The 26,554-nt window shown below is 37.1% G+C and overlaps 1 protein-coding gene across 2 annotated transcripts in view; it reads left to right on the top strand.

Annotated features, from left to right (window-relative positions):
- Positions 1-26,554, top strand: part of ARHGAP15 (Rho GTPase activating protein 15) — a 634,760-nt gene that overhangs the window by 95,520 nt on the left and 512,686 nt on the right. For both annotated transcript variants that reach the window (XM_064382800.1, XM_012473459.2), the window contains exon 5: positions 6,831-6,918. In XM_064382800.1, coding sequence (XP_064238870.1) covers positions 6,831-6,918 — 88 coding nt within the window. The remainder of the gene's footprint in view (positions 1-6,830; positions 6,919-26,554) is intronic.

Raw genomic sequence — 26,554 nt, 5'->3', positions numbered from 1 at the left:
TCATTTCCTTGCAGGACTGACAGAGATGGGTGTTTTTACACCTCAGTGTCTTTTTGGCCCACCTTTAAGCAGTCATAAATTACAAGATGCTTAGAATATAAGACAGAAGAAATAAGTTCCTAGAACAACCAGTTTGAGAATGAGTCTGTACATTTAACAATGTCTAAGTGATTTTGTGGTAAATCAGTCAGGGACACTAGAATAAATCACTTTCACTCCCATCACCGGTGTGGAATCAAGTCAAATCCAGCATGACCAAATTAGGTAACAAAGGCAGATGGCCCAAATAAGAGAAGCTGAAATTTGTCAAGGAACCTCACATATATTTTCTTCTCATTTTTGGTTTGTCACTCTGTCGTTACCTAAAGAAGGCAAAGGAAAGGTAAAGGTAGGATATAAAGCTTTGGTGTTTAGAGCAAATGAATGCATTAAACCAGAGTTTAAGCTAACAGATTCTTATAATGCTAATGAATATTTTAAGAGTCATTTTTCATCAAGCATTTTCCGGATAAGCTATTACAATCAATGTTGCTGTTATTATGTGCTGCCATCCGGTGTCCATTTTGTAGAATGCCAAGCTGATGGCTTTGTTGAGTTTTGCTTTTGTTTTTGGGGTGTTTTGTTGTTGTTTGGGCTTTGTTTTTGTTTCTATACTTTTGTTTGCCTGTTTGTTTGTTTGCATTTTCTAACTTCACAATTCAGGATTTGTTTTTAGGAAAGTTGTATGAAGTGTTTCACATAGATAAAAGGTCCCACCAATTGCATAAATGGTACATAAATGCCCTTATAAAAATGTAGTACTCCCTACTTCCCAATTGTAGTTAGCACCCCATTTCCCTTAGATGTGATTTGTTTTGTATGTCAAAGATATAATAAAATAAATACCTGCATTTCTTTTTTGTTGTTTTGTTTTGAGACTGAGTCTCGCTCTGTCACCCAAGCTGGAGTGCAGTGGCACGATCTTGGCTCACTGCAACCTTCGCCTCTGAAGTTCAATGGATTCTTCTGCCTCAGACTCCCGAGTAACTGGGATTACAGCTGCCCGCCACCACATCCATCTAATTTTGTATTTTTAGTAGATACAGGGTTTCGCCATGTTGACCAAGCTGGTCTTGAACTCCTGACCTCAAGTGATCCACCTGCCTCGGCCTCCCAAAGTGCTGGAATTACAGGCATGAGCCACTGCACCTGGCCCAACACCTGCATTTCTTGCCCCAAGATTTTTTCCTGCATGGAATCACTAGGTTCAAACCCATACCTAATTGTTACCTGTAAATCCCTGTGGAAACGGGTGGCTGTTTCCCTTACTCATGGCACTTTGAACTGACTTACTAAAGTTGGGTATTTCCTGAGCTGTGTGTCTTAATTACCCCTTTCGTCTATCCAACACCTTGGTTTTTGTCTCTCTTTGGAAAAAAAGTAGAAAACTAAGCTCTCAAAGTTATGATGAAATGTGGAGGCACTGATTGGTCAATGGGTGAATTTACCTGCTAACCATCATGGTAGGGATGGAAGACAGGGATAAAAGGTTTGCAGTTCAGCATTGTGGGACAGCCAAGGTCAGGCTAAGACGTGGCTTTGCTCCAAAGAGAAAGAGGTTCTAGTACTTCTATGATGGCTGTTCCTTATCTCCCCCTCTTAGCTCCTCTCATGAAGCTCTGAACAGGTATAATCAGAGTGACTACCGAGAGAGCTGCATGCCACCTGCCTAGAGACCGTGGAGACACTGGAGTGAGCAGGGGCCTGAATCTCATCTTTATGGCTTGCTTGCCCTTGGTTAGGATGCACCTCACTGGGCTTCAGTTTTCTCTTCTGTAATATGGGGGTATCCTAAAACTCATTCAGAAGACTTGGTTTCCATATTTATTTTCCATCTTCTTAGAGGTAAAATTTTTGAGATGTCTCTTGTTTTTCCATCTCTATTCAGTCCTTAGAATTATGTTTGGTATGTGGCAAATGTTTAATGGATTCTTGTGATCGTCTTAGTAATTAAATTGCATGATGCATATAAAACGCCAGGTGGCATACCTGGAACAGAGCAGAAGCCAGTGCAAGCTCAGGGCGGGAAGCCCTCTGAAGAAAGCTCGGGTATTGGCTACTAGAAGTATAAGTTAGGAAAAAATATCCTAAATCAGAAGTGTTAGATAGTTAAGAAAAAAATAATGCTATAAATACCATATTAAAGCACTAGGAAACTAAGGAACAGAGAAAGTAAATGAAATCTTTTGGTCCTTGTTAGTGAAGAACAGTAAACACAGAGCAGAAAGAACCTAGAAGTATGGCTCTCCTGAAATTTGAAAGGTCATATATTCTTTTACTCAAAAAATATGTAATAATCACCTACTAAATGTCAGATAGTATGCCCAATAGTGGAAAGGTTCTAAGAAGATAGAGGTGGTTTCTAATTCTTTGTGGGAGTTTGGGCCATAGAGGAACTTTCTAGTGTGAAAACTGCTTTATCCTAGAAAATATTTGCAAAGTTTCATGAGAAACCGCTGTAGTCACCTATCCTGGCTAAGGCCTTTAAGCTTGTAGGTGTTACCCACTTCCTGCAATGTATTGAATAAGAGTCATATATAGTGATTTGGTTGCATATGTTAGTATCAAATCCTTAAGTCAATGTAAAACCTTGTCAAGTGGCCCTTTGCACACTCCAGAGCTGACAGTGCCTTACAAGAGAGTCACCATGTTAGAGAATTGTGTGAAGAAGCTATTCCACTGATATGCTGAGAACTCTGAGCAACACAATGGGTCAGACATGTCAGAATGGGAAATAGACTGGACAGATATTATAAGGATAGTGGTCAAGTTTCTAGAGTACTTTGATCAGAGAGTAAGGTTCAGACCTAAGTCATAGCGAAATGTTGTTCTCATTAGGTGAAGCCTCAGCTCCTCCTAGACTACAGGTTTCTGACTCCCTTCCTGGTTTTATGTTCCCTACTGAGTGCAGATGAGTCTGCTAATCACAGACCAGAATAATCTCTGGCAGGAAAAAGACAGAGGTGCCATGCAGTTAGAAATTCACACCTCTTTCTGGCTTCTTTTTTTTTTTTTTTTTTTTTTGTCACCCAGGCTGGAGTGCAATGGCATGGTCTCAGCTCACTGCAACCTCCGCCTCCCTAGCAGCTGGGATTACAGATACCCACCACCATGCCGGGCTAACTTTTGTATTTTTAGTAGAGACGAGATTTCACCATGTTGGCCAGGCTGGTCTCGAACTCCTGACCTTGTGATCTGCCCACCTCAGCCTCCCAAAGTGCTGGGATTACAGACCGAGCCACCACGCCCAGCCCGTTTCTGGCTTCTAATGAAGAGCTGAACAGTACATCATCTTATTCCTTTGAATCAGCGCAACTTCTAAGGGAAGAGAGCTTGGAAGTGTTGGGGCTTTGCCCAGTCTTTCTAATAAGGATCAGGTAAAGTAGTTAATAACAGAGCCTGGATAGCTGGCATCTTATCTCACACTATCCCCACTAGCTTTTACAATTTGAAGATTTCAAACAAAATTACATTGAAATCTGACTTTGACAATATCCTTAACTAAGGTAGTACTGCTTAATCCTTTAAAAAAGACAGTATTAAAAAAAGAAATTATTCTTCAGCCATTGTTGTAAAGTCATATTGTAGTTAAGGCAGGCTTTACCGGCATGTGTCCAGGGCCCCATGCTCTGAAGGACTCTGCCCTTGATTTAATGCTAGATTGTTACTGTCTTAAACCTCTTCATAATTTTTGGACACAGAATGCTGCATTTTCACCCTGCACTGGGCCTTGCAAATTCTGTACCCAGATCCATTTTTCGTTGGCAGATTAGTGTAAACTCATGTCTTTCAGTTATTCAAAAAATATATATTGAGCCCCTAAAAAATAAATAAAAAATTTGGATTAAAAAATCTAGACAACATAAAGTAATGAACAGATTATAGGTTTTGGAGTCAGATAAACTGGGTTTGACTTTAAACCTAAGTGTAAGGCCTTAAGTTACCCTTTAAGCCTCATTTTTCATATTAGTAAATAGAGACGTTAGTACTTTCATCATTTTTGTGTATGAAACTAAGCATAAACTAGATGATCAGATTTATGCTAGGTATTCTAAATAATTTATGCTAATTATTATTTTAAAAGAAATCATGGGGAAAATTGAGATGAAAGAGGACATCTAAAAGGTTGTCAGCAGCATTATTATTATTCGTTTTGAAATGAAATTATTTTCAAACAATAACACTCAACCCATGGAAAAGATTTCACTTTTATCCAGAGAAGATAAAGACAGTGTTTATAGTTTATAAATTGAAAACGAAGTAGCACTGTACATAAGGTGTCAGAGCAAGTCATGTGCTGAGGTTTCAAGCTCTGCAGTTCTTACCCTCTTCACTTTATTCACCCAATTCACCTAACAGGGACACAGTTCACAGCAGTGCAAAGTCCTAATAAAAAAAATGAGATAATTGCATTTCATGCAACTTCAGTTCTAACCAGTTCCACTTCCAAACTTAAGGGTGGGGAGAGTTTTGACAGCAAGTTCTATAGTGATCAACGTCTGAAACAGATTCAAATCAGAACCATTTATCCAGAACTTAGTATAGATAGGTCGCAAATAAAGTATAGTATCTCCTTGTCAGAAGATGAAAAATAAAGTGGGAAATATAATAGGCAGGTTAAATATGGATTCTTCATGTGTGAGAGTGTTCTGTACTTTCTGATTACATATGTTCAAAATAAGGGTGGTATTATAAGATACCCAGGCTAGACTTCTAATAATGTTTCTCTTCTTCCTGTTTGGGGCCACCTATTATTATGACCTGCACGAAGAGAAGGCTATCGCTGCTTCAATTCACCCTGTTGCTCCTGGTACCTAAAAGGAGAAATGGGCACAAGCAGAAGAAAATGCCTATGTAGTTTTCTTTCTGGGTTTTGTTATTTCATCTTTTCATCATTTAATTGAAAAATTGAGACTCTTCATTTAAAGACAAGTGGGTCCAAGAACACAGTGTTTGTATTTGGATGTTGAAAAATACACATTATGCTTCTTGTGTGTCTGCTTATTCTGTTCTTTTTAACACAATGATGTATCATTAAGAAAGCTCCAGGCATGTAAGAGCAATCTAATTCTTTTTATAAATATTAACCTTACTGAATCAAAGCTGTCCTTTCAATCAAGCTCTTAGTTTCTCAAAGGCAAGGGGAAATAAATTATACAAAGATCTTCGATAGTCGTTTAAAAAATATTTTGGTGTGGTTTTCTATTGACCTGAATAAAGTCTTTCTATAAACTTTAAAAAAAAAATCAGTTTTGTTAAATGAATTCAAGTATTTTGAAGTGAATGTCAAGCCGCAGCAAACTGCAGCAATAGGCTCTAATGGGTAGAAACTTAAGTACATTAATCTCCTTAATGTCTTTACTATCTACAAAAGAGTGCTTTCATGCTATGAACGTATACATGTTCTAACTACAGAAGCAATACACACTCAATGCAAAAAAAATTGGTAAACACCAACAAATACAAAGGAGACTCAAAAGCCATGATTTTACCACTCGATTTAACTATTGTCATATCAAGACTTTTTCCAGGCCCCAATTCAGTCACTGACTCAATACATATGTATTTTGTGTCTATTCTGTCCAAAGCACCATGCTAGGCATTGGGCATACCTTTGTAAAGATGAAATGATTTCTACCACCTCGGGGCTCATTTCTTAATGGAGGATAGAGGAGAAATTTATGAAAAATATTTTTTAAATTTATCATAAGTGATATGAGAAGAAGTCATGGAAGGCACATGTAACAAAGCAATGTTTTGACTTCTAATTAATGTAATTAATAAACAGAAGGGGCTGGGATGGGTGAAGAAAGTCCTAGGTAAATAGCACAGCACAGTTATAAGCTACATGTATTATGGTCTGCATTAAAACCTTCCCACATTAGTATTCTTCTATAGCATAGGGTTCATTATTCCATTATATGGATCTATTATATGCAATTTATTTATTTAATCATCTTTTTTTACATTTTATGTATGGGAATTAACAAATAATAATGCAGTTAACTTCTATGGACACAGACTCAGCAACTTGTGAGACTATTTCTCTAGAATAAATTTAAATTCATAGGAATGGACATGTTTAGCCGAAAGATATACACATTTTTAGGTATTTTTAAAAAGCACATTGTCAAATTGCACTCCAGAAAGGAAGCAACAGTCTGAACTCCCACCAATAGTGTATGAGAGAATCTATTTCCTGCACCCTGATTATCCCTAGATGTTCTCAGATGTTATTTCTTTTATTCCTTGACAATTTGATGTACAAAGAGGGAAAAAGCATGTCACTATTTTTATTTGTATCTCTTTGATTTCTGTAAGATTCAACATTAAGAAAATATTTTGAATTAAGCAATGACACGTGAGGCTGGTTGGTTTTTAAGACTGAAATACACTAAACCAATGAAGAGAAGAAACAATGAAGGAAGGAATGGGTTCTGATTCCTATTTTTACTTTGCTATTTTTGGTTTGCTGTAGAAACATAAACTTTTTATGGGAAGGATGCACATGGATACACAAAAAATGGATTCTTGGTGGTTGAAAAAGATTTTAGGAGGAACTATAAATTGAGAAACTCTTACTATAAATGCTATGCTTTTAAATAATTCCAGAATGTGTTTATTATTACCCAAATTCCATACCACCTATAGATTTTAATAAAGAGGAGACTTTCAGGAAGACTGTTAAAAATAAAGATGGTCTCTACTCATTCCAAATGTTGCTCTTATTGTATCTATAAATGATTTCTTCAACTGATAATGCTTTTTTTTCCTTTTTTTTTTTTTCTAAGGAAAAACTGGTCTACTTCCTGGGTTGTTCTTTCTAGTCGAAAAATTGAATTTTACAAAGAATCCAAGCAACAGGCTCTGTCCAATATGGTAAGTAATTCTCTATTTCTATCGTTAAACATCTTTTCAGAAATATTGTAGAATTAAAAGTTTGATTTTATCAAAAATCACACTAAAACCTCCAAGCTACCAACATCTGAAAAGAGATGGTGAAAATGACTCAATAAACTTTTAATCAGATGAAGGGAAAATAGAACTTAGTGTCTGTTTTATTAAGTGGTGCATTTGGAGAATAATCACAAAATGAGATGTATGGTGAGCAGCTATGTAGTAATGCGAAGGTAACACTTTAAATTAAGGTGCCATTTATAAATGCCTTATTCTTATGTATGAAATGATCACTAAATGCAGCTACTTCCTCAAGTAATGTATTATAAAGTATGTTATAAAATGTATTAGTAATAAATGCTTAACAGATGATACTATGGGAAGCTGTTTTAAAGAATATTATAAGACGTAAATCGTATTAAACCATGTATGTGCATCTTTAATACATGAATTTAAGTTGTTATCTAGCATGCTATAAAGTGCTTCAGACATTAATAAATAATAATAAACTGTTTATAAATGGCACCTTAATATAGGGTATTACCAATGAGGAAACACTCTAAATTAGACAAGCGATTTTTTTATCTTAGTCTAACTGTGACGTTCACTGTATCCAGCTAACCTTTTCAAATATTTCTATGACTCCATCTAATGGAGCTAATACAATTTCTGTATCGTGTAGTTAATACAAAGTGAAATTTGTAGGGTTTCTTCCTTGTACCTGGAGGAGGCCCTCACATATGCCTGCAAAGATTTGACAGTGATAGTAAGAGCAATTCAGAGGCAGTTACTGGGGCAATTCAAGCTCAAGCCCCTGCTGCCCAGATACAAGAGCTGCCACAAGATGTAGGAGACAGTGGGCAGGCAACGTATCTGACAGCCTCCTGATTAGGAAGGACTCCGGGCAGGAACTAACCTGCCACAGCCCATCGGCCTGATGGATGACAAGGAAAGGGGTCGCCTGGCAGGAGTTACCCACAATGAACTAATTTATATTTGGCAGGTAATAAAACGATGGGAAGTTCTTTGCTCTCCAGCCACTGGTTGTGTTTGCTATGTAATCCTCTTTAAATGGAAAATAGAAAATCATTTGCTATGAGATCTTTTTTAAAAGAAGATTTTAGTAAGAACAAAAGGTAGCGTTTGGCTTGCTTCTGATAACTGCAGTAGCCTTTATCCCCAAGTGGCTTGCTGATTTTGGAGTCTCAGTGCTGTCCGATCTATAAACTAATTATGAATGAATTAAAAGTATTTCTCAGTCCTTTGTCTTTTTAATTTAAACTGCCTCAGAAATTTGTTTTAGGGTTTTATTTTGTTTTTATTTTTGGCTACAGTAAAGTTGAGATAATCTTTTTAAGGAAAATGAAGTAGCCCTAAGGGCCAGGCACAAAACAACTTGCATCCACTTGTGGGTCCTTTGTCTTCCCTTTGAATGAGCTCTTAGGGGGAAGTCAGGAGGGGAGGAAAGTCGCTGGCCTGCTGAGTTTGGCTGCTGAAAAGATGATCTTCCCCTGCTAAGTGAGAAGAATTCCATTGGGAGAAGCGTTTATTCTAATATGTGGGATAATGGGAGAGATGAGTCCATATTTTAAAGCATTTGGTTTATTTTAATTTTATTATTTTAATTTTTTCATACCAGGGGATAAAATTATCAGCTGTTAAATATTATACAGGTGAAAGAAAACTCCCTTTTTGATTGCAGGCAAACCTTGCAAGTTAGCTCACTAATTGCATGCCTCTTGTTCAACCTTCAGAACTGTTGTAAATTGACAATAGACTTGATTTGTAGGAGAAATTTGTTAACATTTTTTTGGCAGTCCTTATTTATTACTTCTGGCTCCATTTATAATACTCTTATGGTTTCTCCCAGGCACTCAATGTCTTTAAAGTCAATTCAGGGCAGGAACTAACTGCATTTTGTGGTAATGGGTAAGAGAATCACAGATTCATGTTTGTGCTGCATGAATTGTCTTGCTAGTCAACTGCTTGGATCCATTTCTAACCAAGTATTAAAGGCCTAGTGGGATAGCCCACATTTACTAGTTCCAGTCTTAGAGAAACGACACAATGATTGCCAGGCCTTGATTAAAGATGCTGTGGTTTTATTTTGAAAGTGATTTATACTCAAGTTTCTGAATTTCTCTTGTACCCCCTTAGACTTGTTCTGGTGTTGTTCATTGTGCTTCTTGGAAAAAAGTCTGCCCTTTCCTCCTAGGGGTCATTACAAGCTGCCCGAGTGAGTGCAAAATGTGATTTAAAAGAATAAATATAAAGAATAAATTAATCTTCATACAAATGATCTTTAAGTGTTAATGCAGTAGTGAGATAAGGCAACAAAAACAGCCAGAGCAGTTTTGAAGTTGGACCCTAAAACTTTTGAAGGGGATGTAATTCTGTTTTTACCACTTAGTAGCTAATAACATTACTCACTTCTTTGAGCTTCAGAATCCTTACCTGTGAAACGGGCGTAGCGATCCCTGCCAACATAATTAGTAAGGAATAAAATTAATTAGTAAAAACAAATACATAATGACCAAAAAATAATTATTGTACTTCATTATATCATACTCTATTAAATACAGAACTATAGTATATTCTATAGTACACAATATAGAGAATAATTATATTATTACATTATATTAGTTTTGCACTTGACCTGATTCATTTATAGAAGAGAGAATATACTAATTCAAGAAACTCCATCATGCATGACCTCCAAAAGAATGTATCTGTAAGCAGCATAAAATGCTATCTCAGAGCAATGACTAATACTGAAAATTAAGCCATGCATCCATTTAGGGCTCTAGATGTTAACCTCCTGAATGTCCATATGAAGTTTCCCAGGGCTCCCATCTTCTTCCCTTGGCTCTTACCCTTACTGTTTTCACATTTGATACAGCATGTCACAAAGTATTGTGCCTGACCCCACATTCCGTGTTTGGCTACTTTTCTTTCTCACTGAAGTTCTTCCAGTTCATATCTGTCTTACTCAGTTAGGACTGCTATATCCAAGTAGCAAAAACTGGGTGACTTAAAGCACACACATTTATTTCTCCCAGTTTTGGAGGCTGGGAAGCCCAAGATCTAGGCACCGGTGGATCTGGTGTCTGGCGAGGTCCTACTTCCTGGTTTGCATCTGTCCTGTCTTCTTGCTGTATCCTCACACGACAGAGGGCAAAAAGTGAGAGAGCAGATGTTCGTGTCTTTTCATATAAGGGCACTAATTCCATTCATGAGGGCTCCACCTTTATGATCTAATTACCCCCCAAAGACCCTGCCTCCTAATGGCATTGCACTGGGGCTTAAGATTTCAACATAAGAATTTTAGGGGAACAGAAACATTCAATCCATAACAATATCTAAGTCACAATTTTATCAAAAGCAGCTTTACTGTGCAAATAAACACAGAATCACTTGCTTATTTTCATAGAGATTCATAGGTTCTTCAGTGAGTTAGTAAAGGAGAAGGAATAATGACCTATTCTGTCCTTGTTTTATAAAAAGGACATTAAATTCTAACTGACCACCTACTATCATCAGCATTTTATAACAAAAAGCACATTATAAAATACCCAATCCAAAATATAGGAAGGATAAAATTATCAAAATAAAAGACACTCTTTACCAAGAAAGGAAATTGTCCCCCTTATTTGCCTAACATGCTCTCTCTTTTGTTCATTTAACCTCACATCAGGGCAGATTGATCTGGACTGGCTAGCTCTCCAGTAAGAAGAAAAACCACTGGTGTGCCTAGATCCAGATTTTCTGGATTATGAAGGAAAGGATAGTGTTCATATTCTCATTTTTTCCATGTATTTTTATTTATAACTCACTTAAAATCTATAAAATATTATAAAATAATGCAGAAACCATTTTTAAGTAAAATTTATAAAACATCCATATGTATTTTTAATATGTATTAATCAGTCACCTATATAAGCACCACCCAGGATGAGATATAGACCCTGCCAGCCCTTCAGAAGCTCTACTCCATATCATTTGTCCCTTTGTCATCATGGCCTCTTTCCTTCCTCTCGAGTTAGCCACTAACCTGCATTTTAGTCATTATTTTCTGTCTTTTATTATTTTCCCACTTATAGCTATATCCCTTAAAATGTAATTTAGGTTTTTTTAAATTCATGTAAATGGAATCATAGTGTATGCTTCTTTTGTTTTTTGCTTCTTTCACTAAGCATTTCTTGCTTTTTCTGTCCTTTAATATTTTATCATTCCATTTTTTTCTTTTCTTTACCAGTTTGGGAGGGACACACTTTGTTCCTGTTCTGTTAGTATGGTTAGCCTAGGATTATAGTACGTATCAAAGCACTGTACTTATCAAAGTATAAAGCTACTATGAGACCCTTTACCATCTCCCAAGATTACCTTAGAATATTTTTAATCAGTTTATCACTTTCTCAATATATATGTTGTTATTATCTGGTATTTTAATTTTTTAATACCACTAGACATTATTCTCTTTTATAGAGTCAATGTTTGTTTACATTTGCCTAATATTTGCAGTATTCTTTGCTATTTATTTCTTTATGAACCTTGGATTTGCTTTTTAGGATCACTTTTTCTTCTGCTTGAAATATATTCTGAGAAATTCCTGTCCTAAGGGTCTTGAGGGGACAGTCTATCTCACAGTCTGCTTATTTGAAAAAAATCTCTATTTCTTCCTCATCCTGGAAATATATAGTCTCTCTGGATATAGAAGTTTGAGTTGGTAGTCATTTTTAGTCAGCATGTTAAAGATAGCATTACACTGTCTTCTGTCATCCATTATTACAATTAAATCACCTGTTAATATAACTGCTCTTTTCTGATTGCTCATAATATTTTTCTCATTACCTTTGTTTTTCTACAGTTGCACCATGATGCACACAGATGTCAGTTTCTTTTCATTTTTTCTGCCTGGATTGTTCTGCTTCTTAAAAATATTTATTGCTGCCATTAATATATTTCAGAAAAAATCCAATACAATAGCTCTGTTTTCTCTCTCTCTTTCTTTCTTTCTTTTTTTTTAGACAAAGTCTTGCTCTGTCGCCTAGGCTAGAATGCGGTGGTGTGATCTTGGCTCGCTAAAACCTCTGCCCTCCTGGTTCAAGCAATTCTTAGCCTCAGCCTCCAGAGTAGCTGGGATTACAGACATACACTGCCACACCCAGCTAATTTTGGTATATTTAGTAGAGATGGGGTTTCACCATGTTGGCCAGGCTGGTCTTGAACTCCTGACCTCAAGTGATCCACCTGCCTTGGCCTCCCAAAGTGCTGGGATTACAGGTGTGAGCCACTGTGCCCAGCCCAATGGCTATCTTTTCAAATGTAGCCCCTTTTACATTCCCTCTCTCATTTCCTTCTAAACCTCCAATTAAACCCCTGTTAAATTCCTCACTATATTCTCTAAATGTTTTACACTTCTATTTTTCTAAATTTTTGTCTTTCTGAGTTGCATTGCAAATAATTTCTATTTATATATCTTCTAGTTCTTCAGTCTTCTTTTGTAATGAACAGTAAGCTTTTAATTTCAATTATTGTAATTTTTAATTCTAGAAGTTTGTTTCTTTTAAAAATCTACTATGTATGTTGTTAGAGTTAATTTTTCCTGCAGATATTTTTAAGACTCCATTTTATTTTTTTATAACTAGGAGGCATAGTGGTTTTATAATCTGTGTTTTGTGATTCTAACATCTAAATTTGTGTCAGTCTGTTTCTGCTAGTTCTTACTCATGTTGCTTTGTTTTCTTGTGTGTCTGGTTATCTTTGACTGTGTGCTAATCATTGTTATTGAAATAGTATCATGGGAGGCTGTCTGAGGCCTAAGATAAATGTGTCCTACTCCAGAGTATTTTGGATTTTTCTCAAGGGGTTTGGGACATTCCCAGTGACTGATTATCTCAAGCTAAGTTAACAGTATAATACTCTCCAATTATGTCTACATAATAGGAGGGCCGTAGCTATCTTGCCACTTCTCAGGGACATGATTATGCCTCACTTTTTCCTATTTTCTTCTTATATGTTGCTCATTTACCAAAACAATCTTCTTTATATTTCCTTGGGTTTGGAGAAAGGCAACAAGTTTAGTATTGGTTCTCCCTTATTCTTTATAAGACCTTGGACAAGACCTTGCTCCATTATTCTGTGAGTGTGATTGACCAAAGCTCAAGTGTATAGCATAAACAAATGACCTCAGGAAAAATGCAGTTATGTTACTTCAATATTCGACTTTTCTCACTGACTTCGGATTCCCACCCCTAAAAAAATATTTATGGTGGCAGTCCCACTGTCCTTTCAGACTTTCAATTCTTTTAAGGGGTGATTTTTAAAAAGAAATATTTTATCCAGTATTTTTATTGTTTTCAGTGGGAGAGTTGGTCCAAAAACATAGCTTCTCATTACAATCTACCTCACTTTAATTTTAAGTATGCATTTGGTTAATCAAGTTTGTGCTATTTATATAAACCTTGGTGGGAAAAGACTTCATAAGAATATGTATTGAAATTCTACAATGAACAGCTTGCTCGTTAGGGCTACATATAAGACATAGAGATATAATCAAGATATAGTCTTTGCCTTATAAAATCTCTGCCAAAAAATAGGGTGAGATGAAATAAGAAACATAGTAAAAGTTTTTTTTTTCCTGAGATTTTGAAGAAGGAGAGCTCACATCTGTGAAAGATTTGAATTGGGCCTTGAAGGACAGTTATAATTTGAATATGTGGAGATTTGTAGGCAGGGAGTGCAGGGGATAACATGAACAGTGGCATAGAACTGAGAATGGGCAGAGTCTGTGCACAACAAAGAGAAATGAATTTTTGGTTTTGTTTGAAGATAGGATAAAAGAAAAGAGTTGAGAAGAGTATCATGGACTGAGATTTGCTATGAGGGACAAATTTTTAATAAGTTATGTTAGTATTCTCCAGGTGTCTTCATTCTGGAACAATCTAGCATGGGTATTATTTTAACAAACATATACTGAACAGCAGTACTGGTCAGTGTTAGGTGTCTTAATAGAGCCTGACCTGGGTGCAATGGCTCATGCCTATAATTCCAGCATTTTAGGAGGCTGAGGCAGGCAGATCACAGAGTCAAAAGTTTGAGACCAGCCTGACCAATATGGTGAAACCCTGTCTCTACTAAAAATACAAAAATTAGCTGGGCGTGGTGGTGTGTGCCTGTAATTCCAGCTACTGAGGAGGCTGAGGCAGGAGAATCGCTTGAACCTCAGAGGCAGCAGTTGCAGTGAGCCAAGATCACACCACTGCACTCCAGCCTGAGCGACAGAGGGAGACTCTGTCTCAAAAAAAAACAAAAAACAAAAAACAAAAAACAAGAAAGCCAGGTCTATCATAGGGCCAAAGCATGAGATGATGCTCATTCTTCAAGGATCTTCATCTCATTTACTACAGAAGTGAAAACTTTTTCCTCAAAAGCACCCACATTAAGGTTTGTTTCATCTGGTGCTAAAGAAGTACTAAGAAACAGGAGTTGTCTGTTTGATTAATCTTCTCAGGCCTTGACTCACACCCCTTGTATTTTTCAGACACACTTTTCTATTCTACTATCAATGAAGTATTTCAGTTGACTCTAGCACTTCATTTGCAGCTTGACTCCTAGGTACCTGCTGTACTTTGTGATTTTAGAGCTTCTGCTTGATGTGTTTGGGAGGCACCTGACATACACATGGGATTTGGCAAATCTGCATTTTTGTTTAAAGAAAACCCATTTGATGGATTGCATCATAGAGAAGAAGCTCTGCAATTTAGAGCATCTATTCATTTATTCTATCAACAGTTGACAACTCTTTCTAGGTGTCACATAATTTTGTTTTTTGTTGTTGTTGTTTTGTTTTTACCTGAGGGGCAACAGAAATATTCGAATGAATTATATATGATCCCTGCTCTCACAGTACTCACAATTTGGTAAAGGAGACATAATTATATATAGGTTTATTATAATAAAACCATGACTGAAGTATTACAAAAATATTAGACGACATGCTGTGGAACCATAGATTTTCCTACAGGTAGTCTTATCCCAGAGAAACTATTGTTGCAAGTAATTTTCTGCTTATGTATCTCTCCTTTTGTTCAAATATTGTTTACTATCATTATATCAAATATTACTGAGCATCTTTTATGTATAAATCATTACGATAAGTGTTTATGTCACTATGATAGGTGTTCTGAAAGATAAAAAAATGAACCAGATTGAAACAAATACAAAGTATGGCCTTAGATTGAGTATAGTGAAAAAAAAATGGGTGTTGGTAGTTGTTCTAAAATGGCATGAACAGAGACATGGGTTCATATTATGATAACTCAGAGATGCGTGACTGCTTCCATTTGGATAGTATTCAATATATTAATGGAGGACATTTGAGCACATTTTTGAAGGCTGAATAGGATTTTGATGTAAAAAGGGACAAAAGATATTTTGTGTACTAATAAGAGAGTAATTAATAGTAAAATATGGAAAATTATTTAATTTGATTTGTTTTACAGATGTATACTGATCTCTTGCCTTCTTCTATGCACTGTATACTAATCACTGTTCTTTACATTTTTTATTGGGGGTTCCCTGAGGCCTAGAGTAAATATGTCCTCATCCAGACCATTTTGTGTTTCTTCTATTAGTTAGTTGGGAGTAGTACCAGTGAGGGATAGCTTCAAATTAAATTGAGGAACAGCATTGTGGAACAGCAAGCAGTGTAATTTGGTTAGAAAGTCAGCGTGGAGCTGGCTTATGAAAGACCTTGAACATGAACAGGATTGGGAGATGAGATCATTTCATTCTATAGGAAACTGGGCAAAGTGGAGTTTTCGTAACCAATATGATATATTCTCAAATTAAGAGAGACTCAGAGTTTTAGGGAATATATATATATGTTAAATCTATAAAATTAAGTCTTTCTTAATTTTGTGTGTGTGTGTGTGTGTGTGTGTGTGTATGTGTGTGTATAAAAACACATGCAGGACCTGGTAAATTACTGAGAGACATGTCCTAAAAATTTATGCAAACAGATGAGAGCAGTAAGGCCTGAACTCCTATGACAGAGAAAATTGTAAAATGGCTGTTTGTCATCATTTTGGCTCAATGCATTTAGTAAATCACAGGACATCTTTTCAGTGACAAAATATTTTGATATTCTCATATGTCTCTGACCTCCAACAGTATGGTCATTTCTAAAGAAGTTCTAGTGCAAAGAGAACAAGCAGAGCTATGTATCTAAGGAGAACTAAAAACATGCTGTCCCAAAAACTAGGTGTGTCACCACCTAAGTAAGCACCAGTTGCAAACCTACTGGTGCTTTCATCTGACTCTAGAATATCTGTTCAGTGTCACACGCTACTTGAACAAATGCATTGTGTAAAGTCTTTCTGGTATGAGATACTTCCCTTGTATCTACATCCACTAACCATCAGATGTAGTGGAATTTATCCTCATCAACTGGATGGATGAGAGCCACTGTTTCTATTATATTCATCACATACAGCTCAGAAAATTTAGTGTCATTTTTGATACAAATTCAAAAACGTTGTAAACATTTTAGGGAATATTTTCCCCCTAAAATTGTGTAGTTCTAAAGTCAGTACATTCAATAGAAAGCTAATATGTTGGTTGTGTAAGGGACTGTTTTTTGTTACTCTTATGTTTTTCATTTTACATTGTATTAATATGTATGTTTAATCAGAGCCAACAACTGGCAAGTTTTACTTGTTAAAAATTGTATTTTGGGGTTTTACACTTAGGTCTTTAATCCCCATCTTGAGTTAATTTTTGTGTATGGTATAAGGTAGGGGCCCAGTTTCCATTTTCTGCATATAGTTAGCCAGTTCCCCCAGCACCATTTATTAAATAAACTATAAATCTTTAGAAGAAAATCTAGGCAATACCATTCAGGACATAGGCACAGACAAAGATTTTATGATGAAAATGCTAAAAGCAATTGCAACAAAAGCAAATAGTGACAAATAGGGTCTAATTGAACTAAAGAGCTTCTGCAAAGCAAAAGTAACTATCATCAGAGTGAACAGACAACTTTCAGAATGGGAGAAAAATTGTGCAATTTATTCATCTGACTAAAGTCTAATATCCAGAGTATATAACGAACTTAAATATACCAGAAAAAAAAAACCCATTACAAAGTGGGCAAAGGACATGAACAGACACTTCTCAAAAGAAGACATACATGCAGCCAAAAAACATATGAAAAAAAGTTCAATATCACTGATCATTAGATAAATGCAAATCAAAGCCACAATGAGATACCATCTCCCACCAGTCAGAATAGAAATTATGAAAAAGTCCAAAAAGATGCTGGCGAGGTGGCAGAGAAAAAGGAACACTTTTACACTGTTGATGGGAGTGCAAATTAGTTTAATCATTGTGGAAGACACTGTGGTGATTCCTCAAAGACCTAGAGGCAGAAATACCATTTGACCCTGCAATCCCATTACTGAGTATACACCCAAAGGAATATAAATCATTCCATTATAAAGACACATGCACATGTATGTTCACTGCAGCTCTATTTACAAAAAGCAAATACATGGAATCAACCTAAATGCCTATTAATGATAGACTGGATTAAGAAAATGTAGCACATATAGACCATGGAATACTATGCAGCTATAAAAAGGAATGAGATCATGTCCTTTGCAGGTACATGGATGGAGTGGAAGTAATTATCCTCAGCAAAATAATACAGGAACAGAAAAATAAATATTGCATGTTCTCACTTATTAGTGGGAACTGAATGATGAGAACACATGCACAGTGTGGGGAACAACAAATACTGGGACCTGTTGGATTGGGGCAGTGGAGAGAGAGAGAGCATCAGGAAGAATAGCTAATGGATGCTGGGCTTAATACCTTGGTGATGGGATGATCTGTCTGTGCAGCAAACCACCATGGTACACATTTAACTATGTAACAAACCTGCACATCCTGCGTATGTGCCCTTGAACCTAAGAAGAAAAGAATTGTTGTATTTTTAAAAGGTACAATGTGATGTTTTGATGCATGTATACATTGTGGAATGATTAAATCAAGCTATTAACATATCCATTACCTCATATACTTATCATTTTTGTGTGTGAAATATATAAAATATATGCAGTGATTTTTAAGTATATAAAAACATATACAGTGATTTTTAAGTATATGGTATGTTATTATTAACTATAGTTACCATGCAGTACAATGGGTCTCTAGAATTTATTATTCTTGTCTAATAGAAATTTGTATACTTTGACCAACATCTCCCCCTACCCTTCCTCAAGCCCCCCAGGCCCTGGTAAGTACCATTCTACTCTCTGCTTCTATGAGTTTGACTTTATAAAAATTTTACTTTTAATAACAGAAAACTTTTCCAAGGCATTTAATGAACTACTAACTTCTCTAAACCACTCATTCAGTCATAAACTTGAAAGCAAAAATGGGCAACATAAAAGACCTCATTAAAATAACATGTTTTCAGCCTGGGCCACATACTGAGATCCTGTCTCTACAAAAAAGTGATTTAAAAACATTGGTTGGCTCAAGCCTGTAATCCCAGCACTTTGGGAGGCCGAGGCGGGTGGATCATGAGGTCAAGAGATTGAGACCATCCTGGTCAACATGATGAAACCCCGTCTCTACTAAAAATACAAAAATTAGCTGGGCATGGTGGCGCGTGCCTGTAATCCCAGCTACTCAGAAGGCTGAGGCAGGAGAATTGCCTGAACCCAGGAGGCGGAGGTTGCGGTGAGCCGAGATTGCTCCATTGCACTCCAGCCTGGGCAACAAGAGCGAAACTCCGTCTCAAAAAAAAAAAAAAAAAAAAAAAATTGGTTGGGTACGGTGGCTCATGCCTGTAATCTCAGTACTTTGGGAGCCCAAGGCAGGCGGATCACCTGAGGTCAGCAGTTTGACATCAGCCTGTCCAACATGAATAAACCCCACCTCTACTAAAAATACAAAAATTAGTAGGGCATGGTGGCACACACCTGTAATCTGCGCTACTCGGGAGGCTGCAGCTGGAGAATCGCTTGAACCCAGGAGGTAGTGGTTGCAGTGAGCCAAGATCCCATCACTTCCCTCTAGCCTGGGTGAAAGATTGAAACTCTGTCAAAAAAAAAAAAAAAGCCAGACATGGTGGTCATGTACCTATAATTCCAGCTACCTTGGAGGCTGAAGTAGGAGGATCACTTGAACCCAGGTGTTTGAGGCTGCAGTGAGCTATGGTTACATCACTGCTGTTTGGCCTAGGCAATAGAATGAGACTCTGTCTCTAAAAAAAATAAAAACTAAAAGAAATAGAAATTTGTTTACTTTTAAAAAATATTGTTTACTTTCAATATGAGTAATGAACACACACATTAATTAAATAATCCAATATATCTAATGCTCATTCACTGTAGTGTGACTTTAACAACAAAATAAACTTATTTAGGGAGGGAAAATGATGTGATTTTGCAAAAAGATGAAAATAGTTTCAATCAGAAAGCTATTCATGAATTATTGAGTATTCTGTGCAAAATGAATATGGAATGATTTCATCTTTGTAGAGTGAGTATTGAGCCCTTATTCAGACCCCTGCTTAAGAAGATCATGAAAAAATGGAGGGGCAAACAAAAGATCTATCAACCTGAGACTAATGAAGGCATTTGAAAATCTCTGTTTAATCATTTAATTCTCATAATTGTAGTAGTCTTGCCACATCAGCATGGCTATCACTGATGCAGTCTATTACTATAGCTGAAGATTGCGCCATCATATGGCCTCATCATACATTTAATGATTCGAAAACCAAATTACAGTTCAAAATCTGGATGATAATGGGTAGAGATGGAAATACAGAGAAGAAAAAAAGGAAATTAAAGTCCAGTGTTTTATTAATGTAAACTTTGTAAGGAAAAAAATCAAGTGATCGATATTGCTATAAATGAAGCCATGTTCTCTGGTTGTATTTTTTTCAAGCTTTGGCCATTAACTACAATAAATTCTGTATCTTACATAATTTTTAATAACCACACAAATCCATGAAATTGAAAGGATCCTTTATAAATGGATCAGAGCTTACTGTCCCTCAATAAACCTCACCTTAGCTCTCTCAGAAAACTATTTTAATTATGAAGCTTAACTCTCTGTGGTTTATCATTTTGGTCAATGAAATGCATTTGTTTTGGTGCTTGCATTTCTCTAAGATAAAATAAGCTTTTACCCCACAGTGCATTTTTTTAATTTATAGAGTATATGCATAGTCTTTCTTAAAAATTCACTACTAAATTGAAATGCTCTGTTAAGCAGCATATCACATTAGGTAGAAACAGGGACTTTCAAGTCACATCACCTGGGCTGGGAATCCAAATTCATATTTTACTTGCTGCTCTAGTTTATTTTCAAACACTAATGATAAATTTATTTTTACATATTTCTTGGCTATCTCAACTGTAATATGAGATTAATAAGAGTGACTGTCTCATAGAACTGTATGTGAGAAAATTGATGCAATGTGCCTCACACAGAGCAAACATAAGTCTTAATTGTATTTATCGTTATTGTTATTATTACATGAAGCAATACAATATAGTGGTTAAGAGTAGTGGCAGATGAGGGAAGGGTAAAGAGAGAATGTGGGAAAGATCTGCACATGCCTAGACATCTTTTTGCTCACATTCCAGTGGTGAGAATGAGTAATTGGCCACATTCGGATACAAATGGAGCTGGGAGTAAAGTCTTCAGCTGGTGAGCTGCTTCCCAGGGACAACTCAAGGCACTGGAAGAGGGAGCACAGCACACATTTGGGTGGAGAATGATTTATCTCTGCCACAGGGAGAGCAACCTCAATTGTCTCAAATCTGTTTTTTTGGCAGACAAAGCCTGAATTAAGTGCCAGTCTTTATTTGGGAGGTAGAAATCCAGGACACAGAGAATGAAGGAAAGGAAGTCAGACCAGAAATGATGGGGAGTGGTTCAGGGGTGTTACCATGTTGACTCCTCTCTACAATGAGCCTCAAAGAGACAGAGAGAAAAGGAGCTGCAGGTACACTGGTGAAAGCTTAAAGCAGTCTGTGGGAGGAAGGGAGCAGAAGGAGGAAAAGGAATTTATCTCCCATATTTCTTCCCATTTCCTGCACTTTTCCCATTTCCTGAACTTTTGATTAAAGTTCACCACCCAGAGTCTTCACTTGCCTGCATCAGTTGGACCCTGCCCCAGCCTTGGGAGGCTACTCAGAAAGCCAGGCCCCACATCCTGCAAAGTGGCATTTCATCTAAAGTAGGAAGTGGTGGAAGGAGTCAAAGGCCCCTCTACAATCTGGCAGCCTGGAGGGAGGGTCTGGCATTCCAAGAAGGTAACTGGTCATTCTCAAGAGGTGGGACTGTATTGCCCAGGCAGGGGTGGTCATCTACCGGGACAGCTGCGGTTGACTGAGTGGATGACAGTCTAAGGAGAAACTCTGAGGAGGCACCTGAGGCATCAAAAGTGTGCCCAAGCTATTCACCTTGCAGAAATAAATTAGCTTTTTAACGTAAATGTAAAACTACATCAGTTGAGAACCAAATAAACTAAGTAGAAGCAATTATATTTATTCTAGCAATATTTTGATTCAGAAACAAATGCAATGGATGCTCATTTTTTGAAAAGCGTAGAATACTTTCTCCTCAAAAACAAAAACTGCATAACATTCTAGTGCCCACAATCACTAACAAAGGTTTATTTTTCTAAATATGTGGTTTGATTTGGTCATGTAATATACTGAGAAATTTCACTGTAGAAACAATTTCTGTTATTATTAACATCATTTATATTCATATACATAAAACCCACATCTTATAATCAAAGTATCCTCTTTTATGTTGACAGGGGCCATACTTTAGACATTAATAAGATCAGGTATCCATCCAACCCTCTTTCCTAAATCATTTTGCCCAAATGAGAATTTATAAATGAGTTTTATCCTCCTCCATGAACGATTTTCCAGAATCAAAACCAGTTATTGATAAAACTTAATTCCTCTAAACAGATTTTGTGTTTTGTGTTTCAAAATGATAAGGACAATCTGAGTCTATATTCTGGAATAGCAATTAATCCAAAATAAAAAATGGCGCTAATAACCTATTTCATACAAACCGAGCTTTGTCTCTCTTTTTGAACCACATCTAGTAATAAGGGTATGAGGCTGTGCAGCCAAATGATTTGTGGCCTACGTATATGCCCAATCTTCATCATGGAAGCTATCATCAAGCTAAAGAGCATCTGGCCTTTGATATTTTCTTAATATACATTAGAAGACTATGGACCCCAAATATCCCATAAAGAAAAATGGGAAACTTAATCCCACAGGTTTAATCTAAGTCAGAGAAAAAATATTGCAGACAAAATACTCTGTTAGCTATTATTGGGAAATGGTGAAGATAGACTAAGAGAATCATAAAAATCAGAAGTGCGAGAGACCTAGGGTCAATTTTGAATGACTTCACATTCCTCTAAAAAAAGAGTCTTTTATGTTTTATTGTCCAAAAGCAGTAACTCTTAAATAATTCTGTTTAAATATTTTAAAGATCAGTCATTTCTATTTTAAGTATACCCCAGAAGAGATATGGTGTGTACATTCTTGGATTTAAATTCCTATTTAGTCACTTTTTTTAAGTTTATTTTTATAATGATGTACAATATGATCCATTGGCATCATGCAGTTCATTAGCAGACTTTTTCTTGTGTTTTATAGCTGTAAAATCAGAAATATGTTTTCTATTAAAGGATTCTTTAATTTCAGCCTTCTTGAATAAAATCTTGATTGTCTTCCAGGTAAATTCTACAACTTTTCTGAACTACTTATTCCAATATTTAACATTTAATCTCTATTCCCTAAAACTATTCTTCAGGCATAGGTCTTTCTGCTGTAGCTTTGTAAAAATAAACTACTTATGGGGACCATTTTTACACAGTCCTCCAGCTACTTATCCTAGTTTTCTCTTCTTAAAGTGAATCTATTTCTTATTACCCAGTAACTTTAGTTTTTTTCTGTCATAGTTTTGAATTCACCCCAAATCTCTATTAGTTTTGATTGTACCATATGATCAGTTCTTACTTAAAGTTGTTATAGAGTAGAAATATGATTCCATAACCACCTTTGTACTTCTCACTTTGCAAACTGCCATTCTGACATGTATTATTTATTTTTATTTATTAATGCATTGGAATCAATCCAGATATTTTCCATTGTCATTCTCTATCCAGTTCCTCAATTATTTCAATAGTTCACAAATACCCGTTTAACACTTGTTTAGGCCACTTTGCTAGATTCTGGAAAAATAAAGAACCATAAGACAAACCCACTTCTCCGACTTGATAGCTAGGGGAAAAAACACATCGAAAAGGAATAGCAATGTGTGACTAACAAGAGTTGTAACACAGTATGTTTCAAAGTAGGGGAAATGATGGAAGGAGTGAGTGACTACCTGCAGAGGAAAATTCTCCTTGTGGATGTAATATTTTTTTAGTTGTGTCATGAAAATGAGCAAGATTACGGCAGATGGCAAGCAAGCAGGGTAGACTGAAGAGAGAGATAAATGTATTTCAGATGAAAAGAATGAATGCATACTCAAATCCCAAACGTCTGGCATTGTAAAAACACATTGCGTTTTGGAAACTGCCCCGGGTGTAGCGTAGCTGGTATGGAGAAGAATGGGAGAATGCATAGAAGCAAGAGGGATGGTTGGAAGAGGACAGAAAGGAGCTCATATATCCTACAGAGGGATTTGGACACTATCCTGTAGATAAATTTTCCATAATAAATAATGTGAGGTATGTGTTTTAGAGGGAAGAAAGGTCAAAATACAGAGAATGAACTGCAATGGCTTTTGACTGACCACAGAGGCAAGAGGTAGAAGAATTCTGGTAAGAGAAAATAAGAACTCTACTCAGGTTACGGTCATGAGATAGAGAAAACAGAGCTAATTTCGGAATTCAAGACGTTGTGCCTTTTGGTTATGGATAGTGAAAGGAAGGAGGGAGTTAAGAAATTTTCAGGTGAAGTAAGTGAAGGGACTATTAGCAAGACAAACAACAGAGAAAAGGAGGCAGGAGGGAGAAGAAGATAATGATTTCACTGAAATGTCTGTGATACCCTCTCATAGCAGTGCAGAAAATATAATTCTGGCACATCAGAGGGAGCTGGGGCCAGAGGCAAGCATCAAGGAGTCAACATATGGCAGTGATGGGGCAAGACCAAAACCCACAGGAAGCGCATGAGTGAGGAGAAATGATGAGGGCCTAGAATGCTAAACCTGGGTTACCAACATTTAGAAAGTAGGAAGAGGAAGAGGAGTCAGTGGAAGAAACTGAAAATGAAGAGTATAAAAGGTGAAGAATTTGGAGAAAAAAATGCTTCCATGGCCAAGAAACAAGAGGGCTCTAAGGAGAAGGGCCAAAAGAATCTCGCAGTACAGAGTTGAAGTAATATGCAGGTGGGGAACAAGGCATCAGGTTGTCTTTGGTGACCTTCATGGTTAAGATATTTTAGAAAAGTCAAGGAAGGAAGTAAACATCAGACTACAGTGTCGAAGAAGAGAATGGAGTCTGAGCAAACAGAGAACATGAATCGAGGAGAAGGACAAATCTGGCAATAATGGAAAGGAGATAAGTGAGATTGAGAAAAAGTGAGGATGTGGAGTTGATGCTTGCTTTTCTTCTTCTTTTTTTTTTTTTTAACAGGAGTGATGAACATAGTTAGAGGCTGAAGGATGTAATCTATTTAAGAGGGAAAAAGTAGAAGGAAATGTGAAATGCTTATTCCTGGACAATTCAGGAAACCAGGGACAAGACTGGATGAAATTAGGAACTAGAGATAAATAAGCCTTGGGCAAAAGGAATATCTCTTCTTCTGAGGCAACGCAGGACCTGCCTTGCGAGTCCTTTCTGTGCTTTATGGCACTGACAGGCCAGGTAATTTTGACACTGATAGAGGCCACAGTCCTGCCAAGGCATGGGAGTTTGTTAGACAGATGGGCCAGTCACAGCCCCAGAATTCTGGGGCTGGGAGACAAAGTGGAGAATGATGACACAACGAAAAAAATTAGAAAATGTGAATTCTTATTCTTAGACCCGAAAAAGGCATTAATTTTTATGTGAACTAGTAGGAGGAAAAGATGAGTGTGGAAGGCAGGCCCTGGATTCCACTGTGATCAATAACTTGGAACTTGGAATCCAATAAAAGTAAATTCATATCTCAGCTCAGGCACTTTCTAAGTATATGACCTTATGTCAGCCACTGGGCCGCTCTCGTTTGGGTTTCTTCACGTGTAAGTTGAAAGCAATGGTAATATTTTCACAAAATTGTTGTAAGAAGTAAGTGAGAAATCAATATGAAGCTTTCAGAGTGCAATAGAGGTGCTATCATTAAACTTTATATTCGCTTATTTGGATTACACAGACTAAGTATGAAAGTGGGAAGAGTTGTGACATTTCTAGCACAAGGGTTGTGATCTCCATGAAGTAGGAACAAACCATTTCTTGGGGCGGACATATAAGGGTTGAAGCGTGTAAGAGAGCAGTGTCAGGAGAAGGAAGAGAAAGTGACTGGGAACACATAAAAACTTTGCTAAGCAGAGTCAAAGGCCCAGCTGAAGAAGGTAGCTATTATTTGTAGTATTGCTACCCTAAGTAGTCAAAAGTTATTTCTCCAGTATTCGGGGATATGGGAAGATTTTGGAGGGGCAAGCAGATGAGAGTGATATCCTTGGACGAGAGGGCAGGTGGAGTGGGTGGTTGAAGTGACTGTGGAATCAGAAATGTAGACCTGGACTTGAAAGGAAATGAAACCAGGAAGGAATTCAGAGACTGGGAGATTGCACAAAGGTCGATGATTTTAATAGCATCAGAAATACACATAACAGGGTGGGGGTAAGAAAAACTGCAAAAGTGGAATCTGTTAGATGAGCAGCAGAATGAAAATCACTGAAGTGGAGACGAGGTGAAGGAGTGAGATTTTGAGGAGTGCGAGAGACAGGGCCAGGTCAAGGAGAAGATAGCCACAGACAGGGGTTGGAGTGTGATAAACCCGTGCCAGGTGCTGTGGAATTTGCCTTAGGCTGCTATAGGGTAAACACACCTGATAGCAATAGCTTAATAATCCCCTTGGAATTACCCTATATGGCAGGCACACCTGAGTGTGCGTTTCAAGCTAGGGAATTGAGGAGTGGCTAACCTGGAGTCCATGAGGAACATCTGAGCCCTCATCCAGTCTCGTGGAACACAGACCACACAGGAGAATGAGTTTTGGGTTGGATGAAGGTTGCCAGGTGGGGGTCCTTAAGGAGGGGGGTTGTTAAGTGAAAATGCTACATAAACTGCATGCTGTCAGCAAGAGGTCGTGGTTTTCCTGCTCAGTCCTCCACCACTGGGCTATGTAGTTACATGGCCTAGCCCACTGCTCCTGGACGATTCTTGTACATGAAGTGGTTCTCCTGTCCAGCCTGGCACCACTGGCCTCTTTCCTGGGTATGTAAAACCCTAGTAAAACCCCATATCTTTTTTGTTAGCTCTGGGTCTCTTCTTTGGTCTCTTGAACCTCAACCCTATTGGAAGTTAAAAAGGATTCAGCACTACAGATGCTGATGAGAACATTTT

This window comes from Aotus nancymaae, unplaced genomic scaffold (genome assembly GCF_030222135.1).
Source record: "Aotus nancymaae isolate 86718 unplaced genomic scaffold, 86718_ANA_hifiasm-v0.15.2.pri h1tg000029l, whole genome shotgun sequence".
NCBI lineage: Eukaryota > Metazoa > Chordata > Mammalia > Primates > Aotidae > Aotus > Aotus nancymaae.
The sequence above is the reverse complement of the archived record's forward strand: the minus strand, read 5'-3'. Positions and strand labels throughout refer to the sequence as shown.